This window comes from Lampetra fluviatilis, chromosome 15 (assembly GCF_964198595.1).
Source record: "Lampetra fluviatilis chromosome 15, kcLamFluv1.1, whole genome shotgun sequence".
NCBI lineage: Eukaryota > Metazoa > Chordata > Hyperoartia > Petromyzontiformes > Petromyzontidae > Lampetra > Lampetra fluviatilis.
In genome coordinates, this window is record NC_136289.1 from 7930422 (window position 1) to 7948342 (window position 17921).

Here is a 17921-nt window from a genome sequence, read left to right on the forward strand (position 1 = left end):
GCTGATAAGACACTTAATGTCAAAACCGGTTTTATTTGCTTGTATTGAACCATTAACTAAAAAAAATCACTCCCAGAAGGCCATGTGTCTGATGGATGTATAAAATACTTGTATTTTTTTAAGTGGGGAGACAATTATAGGAAACAGCCGTATTGTCTGCTTATTTATTTTATTAGATTCTCCATAACTTTGTTCATAAGTATTATATCTACAATGTCACTCTTAAGTGCACAGAATTGCCGAAAACACAATTGTTTGAAGGATGGACGTGGATGAACGTCGAGATATGGCCAAGGGGAGGCGCTAGGACCGAATGTCTCTGCGTTCCTGGTTTCTCAGTGAAGACTGACGCAGTCTAAATTGCAACCACTTTTAAAGAAACCGCTGCCAACGAGGCCACGTGGTGGTGCTGTGGTGACTGAGACACCCCGTTCTAGTTTTCCACGGTCAATCCACTGCTGAAGCCCCCCCCCCCACCAAGCCAGCGTGAGCCCGCACAATCCTGGAAAGTAACAATCCACTTAGCACGTGTATGTTGGCTGATATTGTCTCTCCATCTTCTCGGCGGACGAGATCTCAAGATTCGTCCCATTCCTTGGCTATCACTCTTTAGTCACTCCTTCTCGACCATCCCTTCTAGTTAATGTGTTGACCAAGCTCGCTTCTCTTAAATCCGACTTGGTGTGAAGGCACAGAAAACCTATTCTGAGTTCATGGAAGTTGAATGAACCGAGGGGATAACGACATTTACATATTTGATTTGCAAGACTGATCTCAACGAGCCCTCACCCAATGATGATAAACTCTCAACTATTTTATTGACGCGTGTTCCACCATGTGAATTCGGCTCACACAACCTGTGCTGGCCGAGTGTTGCGGTTGGATTAGGTCCGAAATGAAATCCTTAATCGACTGTCAACTGGGTCTGGTTAACATGCAATCGTGACGTCAATACCTGCGGTGTAGTCAGGGTTGCGGGGTGAATCAGGGTCACCGAGATTGAAACGTTTCAACTTTCATTGCGATGGAGATTAGGTTTATCAGATCACCTTACAGACATTAATACAGTATATACAACCAGATGATGACCAAACCAAATCCGTGCTATTGATGTAGATTTTCCTGCCCAAATGTACTGTATTTTTAAGCTGACCAGTTCTACCGATTCACTTATGCGTTTCTGCAATGAGGTATTCTTCCAAAATCCACCATACTTTGTCATGTCCAGTACCGTACTTAACATCTTCATGGCACGAAACAGTATATACTACCGCAGCAAATACGGTAAAGCTATTTGAAATATATATAATTTATAGCCCTTTTATGAATCTACTGCTGGATGAAGAGGCACCATGTGTAATGGGGACTATTTGATTAGTTCACCACGCCGGTCAGCAGATTGGTGAAAGGAGTCCCAGGACAGGTTTAGATTACTCAACCACTGTTGGCGATGACCAAAAATACAAATTTGGGTCACCGGGTTCATAGCACATTGTGCTGATCACTACACTACCCACTCCACCATAGAAGTGTCACTCCTAGTCTTAAAATATCACCCTCGTAAACATTTGATTGTATGACCTAACGTGTTTTCCACAGTAGCCACTACATTTTGGTGAAGTGGTGATCAAATTTTACGTGGTAACTTTACAAGAAATGGAGAGAAAAAATTCCATCCATAAATAACACGAAATTCACGAGGTTTCAACAGATTTATTATTTTTTCCTTCCACCCAGAAGGAAATTGTACAGCTTTAAATCAAAGTGCAAAGACGTATGAAGTTCTCTTCGTTTTTCAAACATAAACACCACTTGGGAATAGGCTCCGGAACAATACACGGCAATGAGCCCAGCAAAAAGCGAACAGGACAGGCACCCCCCCCTCTCGTGAAAGCGACCATTTTAGCAACACGGCGGCAATTTTTGTCGCGCACCAAGTTCTTTGCCCCCCTTTAGGGGATTCTCTTTCAGTGGGCAACACACGGCAACGCCGACGAGAGAGGCTCGGGTCGGACACACAGCAAATACATAATATATACTTCTAAAGACGTCCAAAAATTAAAGCAAGGGCAGGCGATACCTGCACTCATTATGCATGAAATAAAAATGTTTTTTTGGCCAAGCCAAACAGCAGAAGCGGCAAATGGGACGGTTTGTGAAGCGAGCGTGCGAGCAGGCAGGCGGGTCCGACGTGCAACTGCAATGGAACAACGTGACGCGACGCTGCGACACGCCATCATCTTACACGGCCACCACCAGCGTGACGACCTACCCACTCGGCTCACTTTGGGATACGAGGATGTCAACGCCATCACAGAAACTCTGCACCCCTTCCACCCATTCAATGCGGCTTTAGCGTTACACATCACACGATTAAAATGAACCAGATTCTGATTACAAGAGCTGGACAGAGGTTACCACGACCGTCATTGTTAGTCTTGTTATCGTAATACACTGAATTAAGGGATCAAATTCGGTTAAACATTTGCCAATTACTTTCCAACCTAAGAGATGCTGACATGCTGTATTTTTATTTTTTTCCCTCCTGCACTCTTTCACTCGCATCCCCTTCTCCCCCACCAAACCTCCCCCCCGACAATTGCTCCCATTTCTACAAAAGTCCCGCGTGGTGGCATGGTGGCGTGGCGAGCCGCTGCGCCACCGTTACGAGTCCCGCCAGCTCTGCTCCACGACGGCGGACACCTTCTTCTCGTACTCGCGCTTGTTCTCCTGGTACAGCTGTGCTGCCAGGCTGTTGGCGGGGCTGTTGGGGTTGGGCTCATCCAGCAGAGACTGCAATGACAAGACCCCCAAAGGGTGCGCATTCAGCAGCGTTAGCGCACTGGCTATGACTGCGTAGTCGCAAGAGCTCGAGTCCATCTACAGGGGTGCAACGTGAACATATGGAAACTCATCACGTTGCTATTATTTAAAGTCGGGAACGCTGGTGCACACATGTAGTCCAGCACATTACAAACAAGGATTGGCAGATCATGTGAATGTGTGAAACTTCCAAACAATCCGGGCTTTGAGGGAGCCAGGGAATTTAACAAGTAGTTTTGTGAATCGATCTCTGCGACCGTTTGAGTATTATAACCCTCGTATGCATAGATTTTTCTCTGGGTACTCGGTCTAAAACTTGTACACAATACATTCCCTTATACCGAATTTGATACACATCCCATTGCAGAACCTTCTCTTGAGACACAGGCTTTCCTTCCTAAAATTAGTGACATTATTGTTATATTTATAATTAAGTGGTGGTAATAGAAAAACAGCAAATGTGTCCTCTTTTTTGGCAGAGCAGTGTAGTCCTCCTGATCTATTGCCAGAGTTGTGTCTGGTTTTAACAGAGAACAGCACTCATTGTGGGCCATGGGGGCATACCTAACCACTCTGTTCCACCATGTAGAGCCCTGCATTTGGTTGGGTACCCACGGGTGATCCCGCAGTGTGCGTCTGAAACTAAGTAGTTTTTACAGACTGCCGTTGGAGTGCGAGTCGGACATCAGCCAAACATAAACACAAACCAATCCGCACCCCAACGGAAAGTCGTAAACACAACTTAGTACCGACCCGCTTTGCGAGTACCCATTGGTGTCCAAACCGACGCAGGACTAATGACGGACGTCAGGGAAATGTAGTGCGAGCGACCCACCTGAATGGAGGTGAGGATGGAGGATACGTCGTAGGTTGGACTCCACCGGTTCTGCAAGATGTCCAGGCATATACTGCCGTCTGCGTACACTGAATGAAACACATACAAGTGCTCCGTTAACTCAAACTGCATTTCACATTAAGTTTTAACATTAAATCTGCCAAACTGGCTTTGATTCCTGGAAACAGCTAACATGAGTGGTGCAATATATTAAGCGGTCCTGGTGCCCCCATTTACCAATCTGCACTGACTAGTATGATGAATTATAATTAAACTACCCCTATGTCTGAGGAGGATTGACAAAGGGTTGCACATTTTGTGTGCAAATGAATCATCCTTTTTTAACAAATAATTGTTTAATGGAAAGATAAGCGTGACTAAGCTTGCCTGGGTGTTAAACACAAGTCATGTCGACAAATTACAGGACTGCACGCCCCACTTGGCATTAATGAACACCTGTTTTTAACCAGAGTTTGCCTGCACTCAAGGAACATTTTTAATTAGCAGCATGGAATGAATGTGTCATATTAATCAATAAGGCAGCCAATGAAATAACCAGGTACCAATATCACAGCACTTCATAATTAATCGCGATTAAGAATACAGAACATTTTTTCGTCTTACTCCTTGGCATTGTCAAAGGTCAACAGCGAGCTAGTGCAATTAACATTCAACTTTTCATTTCATAGGTAAAAAAAGAGATTTGTTACTTTGAAGCAAGGCTGACACATGAGGAGAACCACAACTCACCATTGGGGTGAAACATTTTTGACACGAATTTCACTGTGGGAGGCTTGTTAGGGTATTCTTCCGTGAACTCCAGCGTCAGCTTGAACGTTCCTGCAAAGCACAACAACAGCGGCCGCAATCAACACCACACCACCAAGAGCAGCAACAGCAGTGCTGTAAATCAGTCTCTTGTCAAAACACCAACACTTTGCCTCGCAGTTGATCGCTATAATTTACAAAATCAGCAAGCCTGTAACTAACAAGCAATGGCGGGCTGCAGTGTTAACAGGATAATCAAGACAAGGCTTGGCTTTTTTTTTAATGTTCCATAAATTCCACAGACACTACTCACTCATGGACAAAACCGTGTACAATAACAAAATTCAGGACCTACTTAATGATGGTAGCTACACAAACATTTCAAGAGATCCCACCAACAACCTCGTTACAAAAACGAAAAGTATCATCACTGATTCAGCTTCATTAATTGAACAGATCAAACGGTTTTCCTTAAAACCTTCTGCTGCGAGACCACCTAGATTATATGGCTTACTAAAAATCCATTAAAAAGGTACACCCCTTCGTCCCATCGTCTCCACCATTGGCTCACCCGCCTACAAACTGGCCCGATATCTGTCTTGAAATCTTGCAGCCATTCACTGGTAAGACCACCTCTCCTGTACATAACTTAGCTCATCTGGTATCGTCAATTAAATACATCTCACTCTCCCCTGGTGATTTGCTCGTTAGTTTCGAAGAAGTTTCTTTGTTCACCAAAGTTCCTGTGCCCGATACCATTGCAATCGTTGAAGATGTGGTCCAACAAGGACTGAATGCTGATGTACCGGCCCTGGTGAGACACTGCCTCACCAATACATACTTCACCTGGAATTTAACATTCTACAAACTGAAGGCACCCCAATGGGTTCTCCCTTATCTCCAGTTGTGAATTGAAAAAAGGCTGCACTTGTAGTTGTAAATAACAAACCGACATGCCAATTCAAGGGCTCAGAGAGTTTGCCAAGTGTTGATTTAAATAACACTGTGCCATGTGAGCCGAGTAAATGAAACGACCCTAAATGACCGCTACTTTTTTTTGTCAGGGGCAGTCAAGGTCGCACAGTTGAGCGTCAGCAGCAGCATGGGAAGGGGTGGGGGTTGGGGGGAGGGAGAGGAGCGACCAGGCTGAGTGTCCGTGCTAGGGCTCTAGTTAGGCACGGCATGCCCAGGCACGCACACTCGCTCCCTTCTTCTCGTCAGTCTCCACCACAACACAGCACTAGGACTCACAAAACCGAATGGGACAATCAAAGGCCACAATGGGATGATGGGGCCAGAATCGCATGTGTCCAGCCGCCTTTCTCTCCTCCAGCGCTGACGTCGCCACTTGTTTTGTTGAAGTCAATCATACCAGTAACATCACTGCGTAGGGTTTTCACGGTTGTGCCGTACATCTTTCCGATATGTTTTCAGGTTGTATGCGTGGTAAAAGCAGAACAAATATGAGAGTTCAATCATCCCAGGTTCACCTATTCACACTGGTACTGTGCATCATTATCAGGAATAAAACTTGCTGCAATTATATTGCAGTGCACCACGATGACACTGCTACCCAAATTGCAAATCCACACACAAGTAGTTTGGTCTGCACTACTCTAGCCCAAGTGCAAGTTGGACATTTACATTTTAACCAAATTGTTGCTGCTAATGTAGTACAATGGCAGACGAACTTTGGGCTCAGTGAGCAGGAATGTGGATGAAACGTGAACCATCCTGGTGGGGCATTATTTGACTGCCTTAACAAAAAACTGTACTCGACATCACAGGTGCTTCTTTGTCACACAGTTCACCTCGAATTTCAGCCCAATCACACACCCGCTGCTAACAGCCAACACCCAAAGCAACATTGGCAAAAAGCTATAGAATTAAAATCAACAGATGAACTTGCACAAGAGTATCTCTGCATCGTGATGGGGTTTAACACGTAGGCTTTCGCGACCAATAATATTCATAATAAAGGAAATTTATTTTTAGATCGAGTAAATATTATCGTGTCGTTAACTGACGTAAACAAAAAGTGCCAATTAGTTACTACTTCAGCACAAGCCACAACATTCACAATTCGAGGATGATGTTTCGCTGGTGATTACAACCAGCTTCATCAGGCGATTTTCCAGAATTGTTCAGAAGTCTTCCTGTTTCGGTCTTAAATAGAGTAAAGGGGATGCCATCACTGTGAGCCTATCAGGTGTGAAAACCAGAGGGGAGGGGTTAATGTAGTCATGATGGAGTTTGGAAACCACTGGAGCTGGGTAAAAAATATTAATTACAATATGCATTACAAAGAAGGGTTCTTGAAGTTATGTTTACCTAGCCTACATCTCCAAGGCTGTCCAACATAAGTTTGAAGCATCGTTAAAGAGAAAATATACTTTAAAATTAGTTAGGTGTCATATCATTCTAGTGATGACACTGCATTGAAGTAGTGAACCATTTGGGAGTGATGACACAGGAATGTCACTCGATTACTACAATGACAGGCTCGTCTGAAGTTTTTTTTCTTTCATTCATTCGCATATTAATTATGTAGGAGAGCCAGGAACAGTCTCGACAATATCAAAGAGATAACAGCTGTCAGTTTGTTGGTTAGTATTTTCTAAAACCCAGCTTCACAAACCCCATTACAAACCCATTTCTGGGCTCACATTGGGAGATCAGCTCACAACAAAGCTACCTTCATGAGGACAAAAATCGTGTGTTTGTGGGTATCACCAAATCCCTGCAGCATACTCTACCTGGGCCAATATCGACCACCAGAGGTTATGCTTTATGACAGAATGACGAGGACGTCATGGAAAGCAACACTTCACCGGGCAAACATGTGCATTCCCACCACGATGCGACATCTCCCAAAGTAATGGGGGAGTTTCTTACGTGCAGATTCACGATGCACGGGCGAGAAAAAATAGGTCACCACAACCAACACACCAAATCGACAAATCCAGAGGGGGCCTCGTCGTCCCGTGGCGGTGCGACGAGCGCTCTGTCAACCCTATTGCTAAGGCACAAAACACAGGCCCTGACAGCAAGCTTGCTCAGGGACTGGCCAAGAGAGGCAACATAGCAACTCCAGCTGGAGTCTTTAGGGGAAAAACCTCCGCAAATAACTATGTCGTGCAGGAACATAAAAATTATCATTAAAAAAAGTTGTGTGCCAATTATTTTGTTAGGGTGATTTAGTTTGGCTCTTTAAACCTAAAGCATTTTCACTAAATCCCAAGTCTATGTCAGTCTCTCAACTTCAAAATTGGAACTCGACAACAATATTTATGTTTTCTTTCAATAGTTCCAACAAAATGTAAAACTAATGAGCCTAACACGCTGATTATACATGGGTGCAAGTTAATACAATTCAGTTCACAGGCAAGAAGAGTATATTCTTGGGTCTTTCGGTAAAGTCGCGTAGATAGGTTCAAAAAAAATAATAAAAAACTAAAACTACGACCTTTCGATCGCAACACAAGCCGTCGTCTTCAGGAAAAGGGGGGTTAGCTTCCAAAGGCAAACTATTTATACAGGTTTGAAATGGGCGTAGCCCAAACCAAATGTCAGCAGCCAATGCCAATGTTAATGCAAGTGGTGGGCAGTCAACCCGACGGTGGTTGGTTTTCCACCAATCAAAGGGCTGCCAGGTGAAAATTTGCATGTTAATGAGATATTAGCATGTTAATGGTAGATCACAGGGGTCGGCGTGCGAAGTGGCTGTGTTAGTGTGAATCCTGTGAAAGCGCAAGCTTGAAATGGGCGTAAAGCACAACTAACATCGGAAGGTGGTAGGATGGGAACATCATAGCCAGTTATGACTTAAACTGGTTGATAACGTCCTTCCAATGATTGCTCAGTTTGTACCCATCTTCTCGGTTGAAATTATGTCTGCGTCTATATATATGGATGGCTTCATGAGCGAATCTTTGTTGATAGCCAGTGGGCTTGCAAAGTACCTTCATCTTAGAGAAATACATTTCGTGTGAGACCATCGCATTGTGTTACGATCGAAACGTAGTTTTAGTTTTTTTCTTTGAACTTATCTACGTCACTTTACCGAAAGACAAAAGAATATGAATTCCTGCAGTCAGGGCAAGAAGAGGTTCAGGAACCAATTGGCAGAGCAATCGAGAATGCCATTCCACTGATTTACACAGCGGCTTCAACACCATCACCGTTAAATAAGAGTGGGAAGGATGACAACTCACCATCCTCAAACGGAGTTCCCTCGGGCCTGAAAAGCATAACGTGAACACAAATTAAGGATGCGTTTTAGTGGGCATATACACAGAATGTGAACACTGATCACCCTGCCCAGCTTCGTGACAAGGCTCGGTCCGTAAAAAAAAGACACGTGGAGCCAGTAAAGATGACGCAGCAAAGACATTCCTCATCAATTATTAATCGTCGGGGTGCATAAAAGCTTGTGATGTTCCATAAATCTCGCCGACGCTTAGGTAACGTCAGGGAGACTGCAATCCCAGTTAAAAACTAAGGGTGCACATGTCGTTAGGTATAAGGGACATTCTTGGCACAGAAGTGGATGGTAATACAAGAAGAACGACGGGTGCTTTGGGGACCGTCAGAGGTCCCCCACCTGACTTACCCAAATATAACTGCGTTCCACAGCATAATGTTGTTTTCTGAGGGCGCCCCACTCACTCCTGCCGGAGGGTCCTCCTGTAACCTGAGGAGGGGAAGAGATGTGGAGAATGGGCATTGAGGAATAACATGTACAGTGCAGGAAAGACAAAGAAGAATGACACGCCTGATCCAATAACTATTTCATATTCATGTACTACAGAAAACTAAATGTAAAAAAACAGTGTTTCAACATTTGTATTTTTTGTTCATGTTTTATAATACAGATGCATATATGTGCCAAAACTACATTACATATGTTATGATCATAATATGCATTCAGATTCAGGACATAATTTAACATTATAAACTATCATAATACACCTCAATGAACAAAGTGAGCTGCTCTGCTATGCCATTTATGCCGATTACGTCAGAGGCCCTCGATGCATCACTAACAGGCAACTCACCCGCGCAGCCATGAGGAAACGAAACATCCTCATATGCTGATAATAACTTCGACTAGCGGCTATGCCTGCCAAGCGCAGGCATAGCCTGGGCCCCACGAATGCCGAGTCATCTCCGTAGCCCACAGAACTGGAAACCACTGTGGTGGCTCGGTGGGGCTCAGGAAGAACAACACGAGTGGCAAAATAACCTCGATGGAGGCTCCTTAAAGAGTCGGCTCTGAAATCCACCTAAGATCTGCATTGATTTCCATCACCAAGGAGGTGCTGTTTTTTAGACAATCTTCTTTACAGAATGTCACCAATTTGATTTGTAATTTCCATTAAAATATAAAATGCTAATGGCTGCATTTGAATGTCTCAAGAACATGATTACCTCATAATTAAAATATGCAACAAAGCACTTCACTGAACGTTAACACCGAAGTCAGAATAGCAGCTAGCAGCTCATATGGCAATTTTAAATTAATGGATTTCCTACAAGATACTTTACAAGGGAGATGGCAAAGTCAACATGAACTGCCAACAAAGGACCTGAAAGTAAATCATTTGCAATTAAAACTAAACTGGTGTAAAAGCCACAGATACTAAAATATGGAACGGGTCTTGTTGAAGCCACACACGGAACAGTAAAATGTGAAAACGACTCATTCTATTGTATCATGCGTGTCCAGGGTGAGCTGTCAGCTTCGACTACACAAGAATATGCTCGGAGCCAGCCACGACATTTGTTTTCTTCTCGACATCACGAACACCTTTTAAGGCTCGACTCTGCACACACGTCTAGTACATGTGGACAAGGGCGTTAGAAATCAGCTGACTGCTGGGCAGCTCTGTGTAGCGTGACAAATTGACGCGAATGAAACATCAGCCTCATTGAACCCAGTCCTGCTCTCACTAGCAACCATCAAGCACAGTCAAGCATATTCTGGGTTCACTAAAAAGGTCATCATCATTAAACTCTGACATAGCCTCCTAGCAGGGCACGAGAATGCAAACGACTAAGAGTGGAAACCACAGTGACAATCAATCCACAATAGCAGGTCTCCTACCCAGCAACATGTCGTGACCTTCCCGTTTCGTTCACGCCAAACCATAGACTTATATTATCCTCCATAATATCTGATGCTCTACAAAAATAGGCATTCACTAAAGACATCATGCAACTCTTGTCCACCATGTTCAGATTGTCTACAAGCTGGTTCTTACGCAAGGGACCACCATGCTAAGTATAGCATTGCTCTTCTCCCCTCTCACCCCGAGGGAGGCCAGATAGTCACTCTCATAGAGCACTGGAATATGCAATGGTGGATTAAACAATTCGCTCCCAGGACATAAACGTGCAGTGCCCAGCACACTCGACCCACAAAGCCAGAAAATCACGTTCGGAAAATGTATACTGCTCAAGAGTGAAACTGAGCATATGATAACGGAGTCAACTGGTGTGTGGATTGCTAATGACAGAGTAAGGTGTGCATTAACCTTAATTTCTCACATATAATTTGACACGGTGTGAACGGGTATGAATTGGCAAAGGGGTAAAAAGTGGGTAGTGAACTTGACTACAACCCGCCTGGAAAAATGTAGAGTAAATACTCCTCTGAAGGAGCCCTAAGTGACCAAAGCCAGATCATGTGTAGGACAGGTTCTAAAGCAGCTTGAATCCATGGGAAGGGGGGAAACGTTAATCCTGTCTTTCCTGCATTGCCCCTTTGCACTGTACGTCACATAAGCATACCTACAACAAACACAAGAATCTTCACGTAGCCTTTAACAGGCTGATGAAGCAAATGCTGTTCGCGAGTACCTATGAAGACTAGAATTGGCAGAAGCTGTGGTGGGGCCGTGACCACACTTGGCCACCTTGGTCCCACCGTGGTGGTGTTTACAGACTGCATGGCGAGGTGCCATAACAATTAAACCGATGCTCCACCCCAAACATGCATACACACAAAACACGTGTGTATAGCCATGTGACAGTGCATTTGAATTGTGGAAACAAAACACAGAAAATCTAAACACATCATCACTAGTATTAAATGCACGTGTTAAAAAAATGGACTAAACAAGCAACACATCTTTTGATTTAAAGCTTTCGTGACTGCAGGGATTTACCGAAAAACCAAGAAGATCATTAGTATTCTTGGTTCTTTCGGTAAAATCACGTAGAAGGGAAACAATAACAAAAATAGAAAACAATACAATTCTCACGACATTTTGACTGCAACACAAGCAATCGTCATCTGATGATTGCTTGTGTTGCAGTCGAAACGTCGTGAGAATTTTATTGTTTTATATTTTTATTATTTTATTGTTTCCCTTCTACGTGACTTTACCAAAAGAACCAAGAAATATTAATCCCTGCAGTCACGAAAGCTTTAAATCAAAATTTTACATAATCATTAGCTTCGTTTAAAAATATATATAAGTTCCAATACGCCTTTATCCTACATCTGTAGCTCCACTTTAACACATGCGAGTCTGTTTTACTCATCCAATGAATGTCAAAACCGGTCCAGAGCTTGCTTGTTAGAACGAATTCTGTTGAAATTCCGCACTCCCAAGAAAGGCGAGTGACTAATGGGGATGTGTAAAAATCACTTGTATTCATGTTTCGGGGCAGATATGTGAAAGAGGGGTAGTGTCTCGTTTGCTTATTTATTTTGTTAGAGGGTCTAAACAAACATGGGGTTTTTTTGTAGAATCACGGAATTATTTTTACTCAGGTATTGCCTACACAGGCCCGTTGCGTAACTTGCGCCGCGGCGAACACGTCTGAGGTTTCTAAATAACTCTACATTATCAACTTGTCTCATCACGGAAGACGTGCATCTTGCGTTTAGGTTTTTTTTTACCAAACTCTTATCGCGCCATAACTAAACAACGTTCGTTAGCATACAATGTGACGCACTGCACGGCTGTGACTCGACACTAAACTACATTGGAGGGCCCAAGAAGTCCTATTTACTGTGGCTGTTCAGAACGTTTCTAAAAAAAAAACCTCCTACGACAGTCGCTTGGCAATTCTACAAGGCAACGTGAAATATTCCTTGGCGACGTGGATTCTCGAGTGTGGCCCATTGTGTGCCACCGGAATCGTGACCAAATGTTGACAGTTCTAAAACAAATCAAACACCATTCTAAGCTCTCACCTTTAACCTCTTGATGTTGTTTCAATCTAAAAGACCACGGCTAACCCATGTTTGATTTATAAACTACCAGTGGGAATAAACAACATTACCAGAGTCATGTGATAACCGATTGCTTTTATACAATATGCCCGTGTTACTGGACATCGTCCGAAAGAGACGGAACCATATATGTATGCGACGTAAATCCACATTTTCTTGTACAATGCAGTACTGTAGTCGTTCATTCACCCAGGAAAACCTCACTGCTGAGCCTCAAAATGTATTTCACAAGAAGGGTCATGTTTGGCTATGACGGCCAACCATTTCCTCAAGGAAATACTCTATTGTGAACGCGATGGTAACAAAAAAAACCTCTGAAAGCACTCGGCGGCTCTCACGATGACATCTCCTCCGACTTCTCACGTCTCTCAAGAGGGAGTTTCAACCCACAGACACGACACCACCATCACACGTAGACTGGTCATGGGTCTAAAACACCGCGTACCTGTTTTGTTATAAACCTTGTACATGTGAATCATGTGTGTACCTGAGCGATGTCACACATTACATGTTGTTGTTGTTGTTCGCTTAATGTGTTATATTACATTCTTCACGTGGATGTGTAGCGTGTCTAATAAAGCCATTATTTCAAAACTACGATACTGAATGTATTGCGTATGTGCTATGTACGCTACTACCTATTCAACTTGTGTACAGTATTTATGTTATACATGCACTACGTATGGTACATGTGTTGTAATCTGTACAGTACGTACATGTGTAATGAGTCAGTACGTTACATGACACTGTAATGAGACTATGTCCTACGTACATTACAGTCACGCCTTGTATACGTGTTATAAACGTTATACATGTACCGTATCACGTTATGCAAGTGTCACACATGTTATCCGCGGATGTACTGCCACGTATTTGCCACGTATGTGGTAGGTGTGTGGTATGTGTGTGGTAGGTATGTGCTGCGGCCTACTCGGGCCCGCCTCGCCTGGAACCGCACCGTTTGAAGTCTCTCATGAGGCGCCTTCGGGCAGGCGTGGACATCTTTCCTTCCTTGATTTCTTTTGCTTTAAAATAATAATAAAAACACGCGACGTATATATATGTATAAACACGCACGCGATTACTAAAATAACAACAACAAAAACGATAAATAAATAACACAGCCGTCGATCGGCGAACGAGCGCTCGCCGCTCTTTGGCTATTTACACGGGCGAGGTGCGGTGACGTCACCACGCAGCGTCGCCCGCGGAGACGTGACGTCATCGCGCCAATCTGTGCGGGGTGGAGGGGGAGGGACCACCCCACCCACGTCATCGCGCGAAATGCGCCGGAGGTGGGACACCGTGGGACGTCACCGCGGTGTCGTTGTCGTTAGCCACGTATGCGGGTGACGTCATCACGCCACGGGGCTTGGAATGTTTTTTTGAGTGGACGAGTCCACTGTGGGTTATTGATATGAGGGGGGGATTTACTTAAATAATTAGCGCCTAAATGTGCTTAAAGCGTTCAGCCTTTCAGTCAGTAATCGTCATTAAGGAATAAGGAAATATGTTTTATAAGGCGATGAAAGTTTACTGGAACATGCTTGCGTTTGCTTTTCTGAAATAGGGGTGTTCAATAATGGACTGGCTCACGTCAATGAACTCGACACGATGATGCATGAGCAAAATCTGTCAAAATTTTTACTTTAAACTTTCGTGACTGCAGGAATTCATATTCTTTGGTTTTTTTCGGTAAATTCACGTAGTTAGAAAATAGTAAGAAAAAATAAAGTGAATAAAAAATAATAAAAAAACACTAATGGAGACTTTAGCCTGGTTGTTAATCGGAGTAAGTGTACTGGCAGTCTAACACATTCCTGTGGAGGGAGCTGGTAGGAACGTTGGGTTGCTCGGTCAATGGCCAGGGTCAACGGCGGCGTGGTGTATTCTGCAAATATGCCCGACTGTGAGGGCGGGCACAAGCCGGCGTGAGTAGGTTAAACGTTGAGTTTTATAAGGGCACCACGGGGTGACCAGCCCTTCCCCACCCAGCCCCACCCCTCCCACCCCCCACCCAGCCCTCCCTCCCCACCCAGCCCCTCCCTGCACGACGGACGGACGCAATAATCCCCTGTGGGCTGGTGGAACCAGTGGGTTCCTACCAGTATAATGTGTACTGTAGCCTGGTTATTAAGTCATCACCCCAACCGTGATGACTTAAGGAGCCATCTGAGGATCCAATCAAAACCATCACCAGCCCCCCACATTAATAATCATGAAGAGGTGACGTCTTCCAAATGCCCCCCCCCCGCCATTCATAATAATTAGCGGCTGACGTCACTCCACATGGGGGGCCGAGGCGCCACCTTCCCCCTCCTCGGCCTCAACTCACAACCCTCACTACAAAGGCAGAACCCTCACGTCACGCGATCTCCGTAACGCTGTTGAGACATCAAAGTAAAAAGGACGTCTTGATAAACAAGGGATTATCACCTTTAAATGAAATAAGTCTGTGTCACCGCGCCCTTACAAATTGCACACGAATTGATGCAATGAATATCATGTCGTGGTCTGATTTTCGCTTGCAAGTTTCAGATTTACTGCAATACACCCGCCCTTGGATGGGCAAAAGGCTAGTCAACAAAGATTCGGTCATGAAGCCATCCATATATAGACACAATTTCAACCGAGGATGGTTATAAACTCAGCAATCATTGGAAAGATGGTATCAACCACTTTGGGTCATGACTTGATTTGTGTATTCTTGTCAACCTCCACCTTCAGCAGTGTGGGTGTGTGGAGCGGGGTGCAATGATTACCTGGCGGCTCTTTGATTGGTGTAGACCCACTGGCGGTGTCGTTGTTTTCTTCCACTTTAACATGAGCTGCCCCTGCCCATGCTGCGGACCCACGTGGGCTACATTAACATCAGCTGCCCCGCCCATGCTGCTGACACACTTGGGCTACGCCCATCTCTAAACCTTTATAAACAGTTTGCCTTTAGAGGTTAACCCCTCTTTTCCTGATGACGACCACTTGTGTTGCGATCAAAACGTCGTGGTTTTTGTGTTAGTTTTTATTTTAGTTTTATTTCTGAAAGAACCAAGAATAAGTCGACATTATAGACTGCCAGTATACTCACTCAGGTTAAGAACTAGGCTACAGTCTACATGAGTGTTTTTTTGTTATCATTTGAATTTTGTATTCACTTTATTTTTTATTATTTTCTATCTACGTGACTTTACCGAAAGCACCAAGAAGATGAATGCCATAGCTGTCAAACCATACGGTTTACCCGTATTCTTGTACAGGGAAATTGAGTTTTCAGGTCCATACGGCGTCCACCCATTTCAATACGGGCAAAAATAGATATTTATTAGTGTGTCTCCCTTGTGATGGGACATGGTAGGATGAACGTTTAGATTTTATAAGGGCACGGGGTGATCAACAAGGTCTAAATTGGTCTGTAATAAGGTAGACACTAATAAGGCGTTGACAGGTATGGAATACATTTAAGTAGTTTGCACAATCCTTCAACCACGCAGCTTTCTGGGAGTGAATAATTTCAGCCACATTTGTTCAACACAAACTCTGGACCCATTTCAAGGACCACCTCTGTTAGAAATGGACCCTAACTTGATAAAGTTATGGCCTATATTCTCCACTACCTGCCCCATGTATAATTTATGAATATATAAATTTCACGCTTTATGAGAAAATGTATTAAAACTATGCAGTATTGTATTACGTATAGTAGACATGTGAACTCCTGGACATCTGTGAAAAAGAGCTTCATAGCTCATCGAATTACTCCAGTCTATATAAAGATTATGATTTTCAGTATTTTCAATACAAAGCTTACAAACTTTTCAGGGAATAATAAAGTATTCTAAAATGTTAAAAATATTACTTCATCTATGTCAATTCACTGCCGCGAGAGCCTCTAAATATTGTTGGTCAGTCATGGTTTGACCATACTTCACCAGACTGGTCTGTGCGGGTTAGTGAAGGATGTCCAGGGCCAGTTCAAATATCACTTGCCACCAATGTTACCCATGTCCGAGAACTCAGGAAATCCTATTTAATGTTGCAAACCACCGCTCCAACGATAATGAAAAGCAACATACCAATACTTCTGAAGAAATAAGTATTGAATCAGTGCAGTGCCCACTTTGACATATGGTGGGTAAACATGTACACTGACAGACAATATGTAACAGCTTGTGAGTACGTGATAAATTGGGAATTGCACCCAGACAGAAAGAGAAAAGTGGATCAGAGAACAAACAGGAAAACGGCCATCATATTGACAGAGTAAATGGGCTTGAACAGGACCTATAGATATATAGTACGAGATGATGGCAAATGTACACAACTAGTTATAGAATAACAGCCAAAGGTTACAATGCACCAGAGGACCACTAACCAGCATGTCGATGAAATGTTGACGAAATCAGCTAATGCAGGAGTGAGATGGATTGTGTCATTGCTGAACTGTGAGGGATGTCGAGTGTGGGTAGGACTTCATCCAGCAGTGGATAGTCCATGGCTAATGATGTATATACTTAATGAAACCAAAGCATACTGCAATCAGGCAAGTAAAGGTAGCGTGATGCTTAAGCATTTATTAAAATACTTCGGTTGTGTAAACACAGTACACAGAATCTGTATACATACAATATAAAGACAAAGAAAACTATTTTATCAAGACATGTAAACACTTGCAAGACACCTTATGGGGGGGCCTTTTGTAAAGCATTTGTAAGTTCGGAAATTATATACATACAAGTACAGGTTGCAACTATTTATATACATGTTAAATGCCCGCATTTTTGTAAGTTGTACAAGAGCATAGTTGAATTCAGTAAAACGCAAGTTGAAACACGGACCGTTTCTACCACAAGCACGTGTGGTGAATGCAAACTTAATGCCTTGCAATGCGTCTACTTGATGTTTGAACATCTTAACACCCGTATGTATTGCCAGAAAGGGTACATCCTATTTATTTTTCACATGTTTGTGGTTCATTCCAAATGACCCCAGCGATTGTAAATTAAACTTTTCACTCGCTTTTATTCCAAGCGTTAAAAGAGCAGTGCATCGTCTTTATTTTCTCTGCGAAATATAAAATGTTCCAACGTTTTTTCCTCCAGAGTTTACACTAAAAGTGTGAAAAACGGTGTTGCCCGTGCACTGAAATCGCTTTATTTAAATCCTGGTTAGGTGGAGGTTTATTAATGTTGTAAGTCAAGCAAAAACACATCTGAATACGTTGGTAGTGGTCACACGTTTTTGTAAACATTATGC

At 43.4% G+C, this 17921-nt stretch overlaps 1 protein-coding gene across 1 annotated transcript; it reads right to left on the minus strand.

Moving 5' to 3' along the window:
• Window positions 1-1693: 1693 nt before the first annotated feature.
• On the minus strand, window positions 1694-13875 carry LOC144936160 (ubiquitin-conjugating enzyme E2 A-like). Its single transcript, XM_078863080.1, has 6 exons — window positions 13630-13875; window positions 9039-9119; window positions 8641-8666; window positions 4409-4498; window positions 3659-3747; window positions 1694-2793 (listed from the first exon to the last, which is right to left on the minus strand). Exons 1-6 carry the CDS (start codon window positions 13671-13673, stop codon window positions 2665-2667), a joined length of 459 nt encoding a protein of 152 aa, XP_078719206.1. The 5' UTR covers window positions 13674-13875; the 3' UTR covers window positions 1694-2664.
• Window positions 13876-17921: the final 4046 nt, after the last annotated feature.